The sequence below is a fragment of the Arachis ipaensis genome, chromosome B01, assembly GCF_000816755.2.
Source record: "Arachis ipaensis cultivar K30076 chromosome B01, Araip1.1, whole genome shotgun sequence".
Classification (NCBI taxonomy): domain Eukaryota; kingdom Viridiplantae; phylum Streptophyta; class Magnoliopsida; order Fabales; family Fabaceae; genus Arachis; species Arachis ipaensis.
In genome coordinates, this window is record NC_029785.2 from 11238740 (window position 1) to 11251549 (window position 12810).

At 36.4% G+C, this 12810-nt stretch overlaps 1 protein-coding gene across 1 annotated transcript in view; it reads left to right on the forward strand.

The window, feature by feature from the left end:
* Positions 6762-12810, forward strand: part of LOC107646245 — a 13285-nt gene continuing 7236 nt past the window's right edge. The window contains exon 1 of the mRNA XM_016350447.2: positions 6762-7042. Coding sequence (XP_016205933.1) covers positions 6762-7042 — 281 coding nt within the window. The remainder of the gene's footprint in view (positions 7043-12810) is intronic.

The following is a 12810-nucleotide window of genomic DNA, read 5'->3' on the forward strand; positions in this document are numbered from 1 at the left end:
TGCAGGATCCGAGGAGCTTTTTGATCCCTTGCACCATTAGAGACATCACCATTCAGGGAGATTTATGTGACCTTTGAGCTAGCATCAATCTTATGCCACTTTTTTTGATGAGAAAATTCCAAATTGATGAGGTAAAACCCACTCGTATTTCTCTTTAACTTGCTGACCGTTCAATTAAGTTTTCTTTGGGAGTTGTTGAAAATTTACTTGTGAAAGTAGGACCATTTATTTTTCAGCTGATTTTGTCATGTTGGATATGATCATATGGAAGAGGACAAAAATGTCTCTATTATTCTTGGGAGATCATTTTTAACTACGGGTAGAGCCCTTATTAATGTTCAAAAGGGTGAACTGACTCTGAGGGAAGTTGTCCTTAATGTGCTTGAGGCTCTGCAACACCCTAGTGATTCTGAGGGATGTATGAGAGTTTATCTTATTGAGCCACTGATTCAAGAGGTATTTGAAGCTGCAGAGATTGATGGTGCTCTAGAATCTCCTTCTGAGGATGACTTGCTTGAGATTGATGATTCACCACCTCAGAAAGAGACACTCCACATGCCTAGTACTAAGGAACGGCCTCCAAAGCTTGAGTTGAAACCCTTGCCTCTCTCTTTGAATTATGCATTCCTAGGCGAGCATGATTCTTATCCAGTGATTATTAGCTCCTCTCTGAGGCGTGAGGAGGAGGAGGCATTACTTCAAGTGCTCAAGAGTCATAAAACGGCTCTTGGGTGGACCATTAGTAATTTGAAGGGGATTAGTCCGGCTAAGTATATGCACAAGATCTTGCTTGAGGATGATGCTAAACTGGTTATGCAACCACAAAGGCGACTGAATCCAACTATGAAAGAGGTGGTCCAAAAAGATATAATGAAGCTTTGGGAAGCCGGGATTATTTACCTAATTTCTAACAGACTATGGGTGAGTCCTGTGCAAGTGGTTCCCAAAAAAGGAGGGATGACAGTGATCAAGAATGAGAAGAATGAGCTTATTCCCACAAGAACCGTCACAGGGTGGCGTATGTGTATTGATTACAAAAGGCTCAATAATACAACATGAAAGGATCACTTTCCCTTGCCTTTCATTGATCAGATGCTTGAGAGGTTATCCGGTCATGCTTTTTATTGTTTTCTAGGTGGATATTCTGGCTATAATCAGATTGCAGTAGACCTTCAAGATTGAGAGAAGACGTCATTCACATGCCCCTTTTGAGTATTTGCTTACCGGAGGATGCCGTTTGGAATATGTAATGCCTCAGCAACTTTTTAGAGGTGCATGCTTTTCATATTTTTTGACATGGTTGAAAAGTTTATTGAGGTATTATGGATGATTTTTCTATATTTGGTAATTCTTTTGATTCTTGCCTTAAGCATCTTTCCTTGGTCTTGAAACAGTGTCAAGAAACAAACCTTGTTTTGAATTGGGAAAAATGTCATTTTATAGTAACTAAAGGTATTATTCTTAGACACCGAATTTCAAGTAAAGGGATTGAGGTTCATAAAGCTAAGGTGGAGGTAATTGAAAAATTACCACCATCCACTAATGCAAAGGCAATCCGGAGTTTCTTGGGACATGCAGGATTTTATAGGAAATTTATAAATGATTTTTCTAAGATTGCTAAACCATTGAGCAACCTCTTGGTTGCAGACATTCCTTTTAAATTTGATAATGATTGTTTGTATACCTTTGAAACTCTGAAGGCTAGGCTTGTCTCTGCTCCCATTATAGCTCCTCCCAACTGGGATTTACCGTTTGAATTGTTGTATGATGCCAGTGATTATGCTATTGGAGTTGTCTTGGGACAGAGACAAGACAAGCTTACGCACGCCATTTACTATGCTAGTCGTGTACTAAATGACGTGCAAAAGAATTACACAACTCCATAAAAAGAGTTATTATCTGTAGTGTATGCATTTGATAAATTTAGGTCCTATTTAATTGGTTCTAAGGTTATTATTTTTACTGACCATGCGGCTCTTAAGTACCTTCTAACCAAGCAGGATTCTAAACCAAGATTGATCAGGTGGGTGCTCATTCTTCAGGAGTCTGGTATTGAGATTAGAGACAGAAAATGGTCAAAGAATCAAGTAGTTGACCATTTTTCAAGAATTAAGCCTAAGGAAGGAGAGTAAGAATCCGCTCTTGTGACTGAGATCTTCTCGGATGAGCAACTTTTTATGATTCAGAGGGCTCTGTGGTTTGCGGATATTACAAACTACAAAGCCATGAGGTTCATCCCCAAGGAGTACACTAAACAAAAAGTTAAAAAGCTTTTAAATGATGCTAAGTACTACTTATGGGAAGAACCTTATCTTTTTAAGAGATGCTCAGATGGTATTATCCGGCATTGTGTCTCAGATGAGGAAACATGATGCACCACTATTTCGTGGTACATTTTATGCTGAATTGAGTGGATTTTATCTACTATTCTCACACTTATGCATATAAATTGCATGTTTTACATTTTCCTTCCTACTTTTGTACTATGATTGAAAATATGCTTCTTTGGCCTTAAATTACTAATTTTTAAACCTCTCTTATTACCATTCGATGCCGTGATATGTGTGTTAAGTGTTTTCAGGTTTTTCAGGGCAGGAATGGCTTAGAGGATGGAAGGAAAGCATGCAAAAGTGGAAGGAACACAAGAAATTGAAGTTTGGAGAAGCTGGCAGCGACGCACACGCGTGAACGACGCGTACGCGTGATCAGCGCATCAGGCAAGCAACGCGTACATGTGACCAGGATTTTGTCAAGCGACACGTACGCATGGGCGACGCGTGATTGAGCGTCACGTGCTGTAAATTGCAGAAAATGCTGGGGGCGATTTCTGGGTTCCTTTTGACCCAGTTTCAGGCCCGAAAACACTTATTAGAGGCTGCAGAGCGGAGCTGGAAAGGGAGAATCATTCATTCACACTTTATTCATACAATTTTAGGGTTTAGATATAGTTTTTTAGAGAGAGAGAGGCTTTCTCCTCTCTCTAGGTTTTAGGGTTTTTAGCTTTAGTTCTTCTCAATTTCAGATTTCTATTATACTTTAATTTAATTTTCTTCTACTCTTATCTGTTCTAGTACTTTAGTTTATCTTCTCTTGTTGATTTATTTATTTTCCAATTTAGTTTATGAACTCTTATGTTACTTTCAATTCCCTTTTAATGCATTTTTATATTTCATGTTTATTGCTTCTTTCTTCATTTGTTGTTATTGATTCCTTGCAATTGGTTGTTTAGATTTTATTATCTCTTATTATTTTTTTATGATTTTATTTTGTGCCTTCCAAGTATTTGATAAAATATTTGGTAGGATTTTAAATTAGTTTTTTGTATTCTTAGCTTGGATTGAGTAATTTGGAGACTCTTGAATTGTCAAAAGTCTTTTGTTGATTGGTTTTTGAAAGTTGCTAGTTGGCGTGACCTTCACTAACTCTAGTCTTTGATTAGGACTTGTGAACTCAAGTTGATTTACTCACTTGACTTTCCTTCAATTGTTAGAGGTTAACTAAGTGAGTGCAATTTGCAATTACCATCACAGTTGACATTGATAATGGGGATAGGAATTCCGATTCTCAACCCTTGCTAGGATTTTTCTTAGTTGTTAATTGTTTTCTTGTTATTTACATTCCTTACTTATTAAACTCAAAACCAAAAAATATACTTTCCCATAACCAATAGTAACATACTTCCCTGCAATTCCTTGAGAGATGACCCGAGGTTTAAATACTTCGGTTTATTTTTATTGGGTTTGCTTTAGTGACAAACAAATTAAATTTTGATTGAGGATAATTTGTCGGTTTAGACTATACTTGCAACGCGATAATTTTTGTGAAATCTTTACCGACATTTTTTTCCTCCGTCAAAACACAGCAGATTCTCTGGCATTGTCATGATTCCAAATATAGCGGCCACTTCGGTGGTGAGAAGATGACTACTAAGGTCCTCTAGAGCGATTTTTATTAGCCGACTCTCTTCAGAGATGCTCGGGATTTTGTAAGGAACTGTGACAAGTTCCAGAGGGCGGGGAATCTTCCCCACAATTATGAGATGTCACAGTAAAGAATTTTAGAGATTGAGTTATATGATGTGTGGGGTATTAATTTCATGAGTCCTTTTCCACCCTTATACTCAAACACTTACATCTTGGTGGCAGTTAATTATGTGTCCAAGTGGGTGGAAGCAGTGGCTTTACCCACTAATGATGCCAAAGTGGTACTGAGCTTTCTTCAAAGGTATATTTTCATCCGGTTTGGTGTCCCAAGGACACTTATTAGTGATGGAGGAAGCCACTTCCGCAACAAACAGTTAGACTCACTTTTATAGAGATATGAAGTCTGTCATAAGGTGGCAACTCCTATCACCCACAGATAAGTGAACAGGTTGAGGTCTCCAATAGAGAACTCAAGAGGATTCTGTAGAAGACCGTTAACTCTTCAAGGAAGGACTGGGCTAGAAATCTTGATGATGCTCTTTGGGCATACCGGACGGCATTCAAGACTCCTATTGGCATGTTCCCTTATCAATTAGTCTATGGTAAAGTCTGTCACTTGCCAGTTGAGTTAGAGCACAGAGCATATTGGGCAACAAATTTCCTGAACTTTGATGCCAAGACTATAAGAGAAAAGCGGCTCCTTCAATTGAATGAGCTTGATGAATTTAGAAATTTCGCTTATGAGAATGCCAAGCTCTATAAAGAGAAGATCAAGTTGTGGCATGACAAGAAAATAGCCACAAGAGCATTTGAGCTAGGCCAGAAAGTCTTACTATTCAATTCAAGGCTCAAGCTCTTTTTCGGAAAGCTGAACTTCCGATGGTCAGGACCGTTTGTAGTGACTAGAGTGCCTCAATTTGGTCATGTGGAACTTCAGGAAGAAAACTCAGATAGAAAGTTCACTGTCAATGGCTAAAGGCTGAAGCACTATCTTGGAGGCAAGGTTGATCGCCAGAGGTCCGCTTATCTGCTGACTTAGCAGAAGTTGAACGCCAAGCTAGTGATGTTAAAAAAGCGCTTGTTGGGAGTCAACCTAACTATCCGAATCCTTGGTTTTGCAGTTATTTTGATTTTGGTTTTATAGTTATCTTGATTATAGTTTTATAGTTCTTTTGATTTTAGTTTAATTAACTTATTCTGATTTTCTAAGGTTTTCCATCTTTTTATATGTGTTTTAGTCATGCAAAGTGTTGAAATCAAGAACAGGAAGAATCAGAAGTAAAAACAGAACACCCTAAAGAGGAATTGATTCGGGTGCTCTGGCGCTAAACGCTAGGCTGGGCGTTTAGTGCAGAAGAGCACGTATCTCGAGGAGAACTCTCTGTTTGAGTGGTGCCAAATGCCCCGACCTGACGTTTGGCGCCGAGTAGCTCGTATTTCAAGGAACATCACCTAGGAGGTGGTGTTAAACGCCAGACTGGGCGTTTAGCACCAAAGCGCACGCATCACAAGGTTTAGCCACTGTCTTTGTGGCACTAAACGCCAGGAGCGACATTTAGCACCAGGCCATCAATCATGAAGAAGTGCTCTCTGTCCCCTAGCGCTAAACGCAGACCAGGGCATTTAGCACTAGGCCATTCGGTTTAATTTTTTTATTTATTTATTTATGTTCCAACAAAAAAAAAACGTGCTAGCGGCAGACGGACTCAAAGAGAGTTCAAAGTTTGAAAAATAATGAAAGCATAGGCCCCACACCCCTCATATCTCTCTTCCCCACCAACCACACCTCCTATCACCCAATCAAATCCCATAAATTCCCCAAATCTCTCTTCCCCATCACCTCCAACCGTCACCCTTCCCCATTAACTTCAATTCAATTTTTTTACCTTCCCCTACCCTTTCCCCTTCCTATTTATACCCCCTTTTACCATTTTCTTTTCACACAACACATATTCACTTCATCCCCCTGTTTCTTTTACCCCTCCAACCCTCAAATCTCTCTTCCACCAACCATACCCCCCACTATTTTTATTCCTTCATTTTCTTTTCCTATTCCCACTACTTTCTTTTAATTTCTATCATTATTCCCTTTTAATTTCTTTCACCACCATCACTTTCCTTTTCCTTTCTACTCTATTTTTTCTTTGCTTGGAGACGAGCAACACTCTTAAATTTGGTGTGGTCGCGCTGCTTTCTTTTTTCATTATTTATTACTGATGGCACCCAAGACCGGAGAGTCTTCCTCTAGGAAGAGGAAGGAGAAGGCCCCAGTGACCGATCTCTATGACTCACACCAGTTTAGCTCCAAGATTTATGAGGTGCACTTCCATGAGATCACTGGGCAGAAGAAGGTGATTCTAGAGGTTCGATTTGATCTAAACCTAGACGAGTACCCGGAGATTTAGGCGGAGATTCAAAGGAGGGGCTGGGGCACATTGTGCAACCCAGTCACTGAGGTGGGCCAACTCATGGTCCAAGAATTTTATGCCAATGCTTGGGTCACTTACAAGCATGTGAAGGGCGTAAACCCCAGAACCAAGAACTGGAGGACAATGGTCAGGGGGCGAGTACTTGATTTCAGTCTACAGAGTGTGAGGGAGACACTCCGCCTACCAGAGACAGGGGATGATGATGAGTCATACACTGAGAGAGTCAACAGGAACAAGAGGCCGGAGCAGATTTTTAGTGGATATATACCTATCGGGAGCCCAGTGGAGGCTCAATTCATAGGGGCAGCCTAGCTAGTTGGGCCGGCATGACCTGAAGCCAGTTGCTAGGGGATGGCTGGAGTTTATCCAACGCTCTATCATCCCGACGAGCAACCGCTTTGAGGTGTACATGGATCGAGCAGTGATGATTTATGGTATCATGCTCGATAATGAGGTGGAGGTGGAGCGGGTGATTCCACAAGAGATTTACAGTGCAGCCTCGAACGCTTCCACCAATGCCATGCTAGTGTTCCCACATTTGATCTTCTGCCTCTGTGAGGCTGCTAGGGTGCGGATTGACCAGGACACCTTTATCCCTATTGAGCAGCACATCCCCAAGAAGACTATGGAGTATGTTCGAGAGTATGCTAGACCTCCGAGAGAGGAGCCGGCTCCCCCACTTCAGCCTCAGTAGCCTAAGATGCCTCAAGGATACTATTTCCCTTCGTGGGATTATTGGGATCAATTGACATCATCCATTGGACATCTAGCATCGTCCGTTGATTAGTTGAGGATAGACCATGAGGGCCACTCTACCCTCCTTCAACAGCTAGTGGAGGAGCAGCAGAGTCAGAGGTGAGAGATGGAGCAGCTGATGCGTGACTTTGGAGCTCCTAGAGGATTTCTGGGAGGAGGTAGCCACCAGGACGACTGAGGTGGTTGAATTTCTTTATTGATGTTTTCTTTATTTCTATTTTCAGTTATTATATCTTATTTTCTGTTTTTTGTTATTTAGTTCTCAATCCTTCACATGATTAGTAGTATTTTTAGTTTTTCTAGTTTAGTTAATTAATTTAGTATTTTATGCTTATTTTAAAAAGTTGTCTCATGTATTATGTATTACTCACTGAGCTTGAAAAAAGAAAGAAAAGAAAAGTGGTATAATGCATGAGAACTTGAGTTTATACATTCTGAATTGTCTTACTTATCTTGATGTGGTGGTATTTATCCGTGGTTCTGATTGCATGAATAGAATAGTGCATATTTGATATTGAAGTTAAGGTTGTTGATTCTTGAGGCATAGGAATTTAGAGAAGTATTATAAATTCTCTAAATTGAACAAGAAATTGATCCTTGAGGTAAAAGAAATAGCAAGAAAAGAAAAAAAAAGAAAGAGAATAATAAGCAAGGCCCAAGCCTCTGAGCATTAATGGCTAGGAAGGTTAAATATGATCAAAAATTCAAAGAGTTATTTTCCTAGCCATATGTTTATGGTGTGAATGTGTCAAGAAATTCTTGAGACAGAACACTTAAAGTCAAAACCAAGTGCTAATAAAGAGTATGCCAAAGGCTCTGATCACCACTGACTGGGAAAAACTAAAAGAAAAAAATTAGAACTCAAAGAGTTCCCCAGTCAAGTGCTTGTGGTGTTTTCGTGTCAAGTAAAGCTTGAGACAAAATATTTAGAGTCACGGCTAGGTTCAAGGTGCAAAGCACCAAAGAAAAGAACAAAAGGACAAGCTGTGTTCAAGGATTAATGAGAGGTTAAAAAGAAAGAGAATTCATAATATTATCTGAATTCTAATACCATAGGATATTAACATTCCTGAGCTTCAAAGGATAGTAAGATGCCGAAATTATTCAGGGTCACAGAGTCACCAACCCCACTCAGAGGAAAGACAGGAGCTTAATTGGAAAACTCAATTCTCAGGCTAATCCACTTCTTAGTGTGATATTATTTTTAGTTGCTTGAGGACAAGCAGCAATTCAAGTTTGGTGTTGTGATGCATGAGCATCTTTTCTATATTTTCCTATTATGTTAGACATAAATTTATTCAGTTTTACTGTGATTTTAGTGTTTGAAGCCTATTTGGATACTACTTTGAGACACATTGTGGTTTTAATTATTTTAGAAAAAATCCAGCCAAGTTTAGCAGAGTTCGTGCAAAAGAAAAAGTGAAGCTGCCAAGCTAGCACCAAACGCTAAGCTTGGCGTTTGGCACCAGGCATCTCGTGATGCGTGCAAGACCTCTGATTAGTTGGCGCTAAATGCTCCGACCTGGCGTTTAGTGCCAGGAGCTTCGTAATTCGTGCAACGACCACAACCTTCTCTGCCTCCTCGGCGCTAAATGCTGAGCCTGGCATTTAGCACCAGAAAGACCGCAACGCCCCAACCCTCTTTGCCTCCTCGGCGTTAAACGTCGAGCTTGGCGTTTAGTGCCAGCACTGCGTACATGGATTTCAAGGAAGGCTTCATCCGTTGAGATTTTGTTAATAATTAGTTTTATTTTGTTTTCTTTTGGTTATTATTATTACCAAACACAATCTTTTAGGGTTTAGATATTATTTTATTTTATTTCCAAATCAATATTAGGTTAGATATAAAAGGGAAAAGATTTACTCCTTCGGGTTTCCTCTCTTCTCTTCAACCTCATTCTACACTCTACACACTTTTGGAACCCTAAGTTTTCTCTGAGACAGTAGTAACTAAACCTCCTCCGTTAAGGTTAGGAGCTCTATTTATTCTATGTATTAATACTATTGTCACTCTATTTTAATTATTGTATTGATTTAAATTCAAGAATTAGTTTCGTTCTTCATCTTATGAATTTGAGTGTATTGGAAGATAACTCTTGTTCTACATGAATTCTTGTTGATTCTTGAAAAAGTTAACTTACTTGAATAACAGCTTGAAATTAAATTCCTCCTAAATCACTAATTACCTGAACTTAACAGGATACGTGACATATAATCCTCTTATATTTGGGTAATTAGGATTTTTGTGGCTAATAAACTAGAATTGAACTTAATCCTTTAATCTGAATTAAGTGACCAAAGAATTGGCAGTTGATTAGGTTAGAGGAGACTAGATCACTAAGGAATTAGGGTTTAGTCAATTAAAGTTTTCCATGAATTGAATCTTGCATGACTAAAGTATTTGGTAAGAACTATTATTAATCCGAAAAAATAAATATTTTTAAAACCTTAACTATTTTATCACATACTTTTCACACCAAATTTACTGCTTGCTTTCTTAATTTCTGAATCATTATTTAATGCTTTTCGAACCCAAAACACTACTTTATGCTTGCCTGACTAAGTGAATCACTCAATCGTTATTGCTTGGTCCATCAATCCTTATAGGATCAACCCTCACTCACCTGAGGTATTACTTGGTACGACTCGATGTACTTACTGGTTAGTTTGTGGTCTTCTAAATCCGCATCACCAACATCCACTAAATAATAAGACCCTAAAACGAAAGGATGAAAAAAAAATATAAGAAATAAATTGTAATTCTCATAATAAATAGTTAATGCTCTTATCAAAAAATTAATTTAGTCATACCAACAAGTATTTTCAAGCCATTACGTCGAGTAATTGTATCCCTAAGTATCTTTGAATCAGGTGCCGATCCTTTCCAACTGCTAAGGACATAGACGAAATTCTTGTTCTGATTGCAAACCCTAAGACATTGGTGGATATTCTAGATTTTTTCGTCCGATATCTAAATTTATCACTCTTCGCGACTGTTACATATATGTAAGTTCCATCTAATGCTCCTAGACAATCCTATCAAATGTTAAAAAAAAAAAGTAATTACACACGGAGTAAACTTGACCAATAAAAATTCGAGCTACATGCATGATCTACTTTGAACTATTTTCATCTGGAATCTACATAATCTTCCGGTACAGGATCTGCCTTTGCAAATAAAATACCTTGGACACGCAAAATTGAACACAATACCTTGTGAAAATACTTAGTAATAGTTTCACCAGTCGTATAGAACCTAACTTGTACGCTGTGATTTTTAGTATGGTGAGCTAATATGATTAAAAAAGTAGCTACTTGCTCGCTTTTGCCAACATGACCATCTTCGTCTAATCCACCTTGAACTTGTAGCAATTCATATAAATTTACAAATGCATACAAACTTATTCTTAATTTCTATATGTAATTTCTATTTCCATCCGCTGTAATGATATTATCTAATGTATCTCGTCTTAATAGTAATGTGTTCACTTTTTAGCCAATCAAAGGGTGACCCTGCTTTCTATTTATAATATACATATATAAAATAACTAAAAAAGTAACATTAAAGTGCCAAATTGCATTCTTATAATTCAGTAATATTCAACACATAGCTTAATTTGTTCAGAATAATCCATCATTACTTCTTAAAAAAAGTAAATGCATAAAAATAAAATAATTTAAAAAATTGTCGGTATGAGAAAGTTTGAAGAAAAAATATAAATGAAATACTCTAATAGTTTGTACAAATAGGAGAAATACTCAATTAAACTAAAATAGGAGAAACACTCATTACATAATCATATACTCACATAATCAAAGTGAAAGCATATTAATAGATTTTAAAATTAAGTAACCAACCAACTAACTTAGATGCCATGAACAAAATAGAAAAGACATTAATAAAATTTAAAAAATTCAACTTACATCCCACAATAATTAGTACATATATGAATATATATTTCAAATATATGCATGTTATATAAAAAGACAGATACACTTCTATAAACCTATAAAAAAAATTCAACTTACATCCCACAATAATTAGTACATATATGAATATATATTTCAAATATATGCATGTTATATAAAAAGACAGATACACTTCTATAAACCTATAAAAAAAATTCAATTTACATCCCACAATAATTAGTACATATATGAATATATATTTTAAATATATGCATGTTATATAGAAAGACAGATACACTTCTATAAACCTATAAAAAAAATTCAACTTACATCCCACAATAATTAGTACATATATGAATATATATTTCAAATATATGCATGTTATATAGAAAGACAGATACACTTCTATAAACCTGTTAAAAAAATTCAACTTACATCCCACAATAATTAGTACATATATGAATATATATTTCAAATATATGCATGTTATATAGAAAGACAAATACACTTCTATAAACCTATAAAAAAAATTCAATTTACATCCCACTAACCTCAACCTAAATAAATACTATTTTGTATTTTTAAAATAATTATTGGGTTAGTAGAATCTTCATGAAACACTATTTTAATAATTAGTATATATATATATATAAAACATGAATATATATTAGAAGAGAAGAAGAAATCTAAACTAGTTTCAGGTCATGCACACCTAGAATGGAGAGAAAAAAAAAATCCAACCCATATGTGTTCAAAGAAAAAAATTAACTAATACCGCAACATATAAACACATAATACAAACAAAGGTGAGAATTAATACGATTTCAAACATTGAGTTGAGTTTTTTAGCATAGAGGAAGAAAAAGACTGTGATAAAATAATAAAGAGCTTCACAAAGCACACATAAATAAAGAAGTTTTGAATTTGGAGAAACAAAGGAGAAGATATTACTCGATACTGCAGAAACACAGGAGAAGAGATTATTACTGATTAGAGTTTATAACAAAAAGAAGAGATATTTGAAATTTTTAAAAAATGAATGAGAATAAAATAATCCAAAAAAATGATGTAGATCTATGTCCATCATTTAATATTCGTGTCTCACCATATTATTGAAACATAAAATACATGTATTTTATGTATATTTATGTGTAAATATATTCTTCTTATTTTTCTGTTTTACAAACTAAATAATAGACACATTCTACTATATCTATATTTTTGCGTGACATACACATCATACAAATGGGGTGTAAGAGTCTTCTAAGTCATATACAGGTATTTATCTTCTCACTACTATTTATTTATTTTTTTAAGGATAGTAGCGAGCATGGAATGTTAGAGGAGCATCTAAGAAGATGTCTTGTATACATTTTAAAAAAATTATTCGTAAATATCACCCATCATTTTCTATTGTTGTGGAGACTCATGTGATGTATGATAGAATGAATTTTTTTTTGGAATGGTTTGGGATACTCTTCTGTTAGCCTTTCTAAGGCTCAAGGGCACAATGATAGAATTTCGTTTCTTTCTTTTGTTGATATTAATCATTACAAATTCATGAGATCATGAAATAATGCATTACTGTTGAGATTTTGATGGGTAATACGTCTTGGGTTTGCAGTGCAGTTTGTTGATATCAATTTAGCCTTGTGTTGAAAGAGGGTAACATAATCGTTGACCTATTGACAAAGAAGAGAGATAGAAGGGAGGAAGATTAAGTTGAATGGATATCACCTTGACCAAAATTTCATAAAATCGTTTTGAGTAAGGCAGGGAGTTGCCTAAACTGA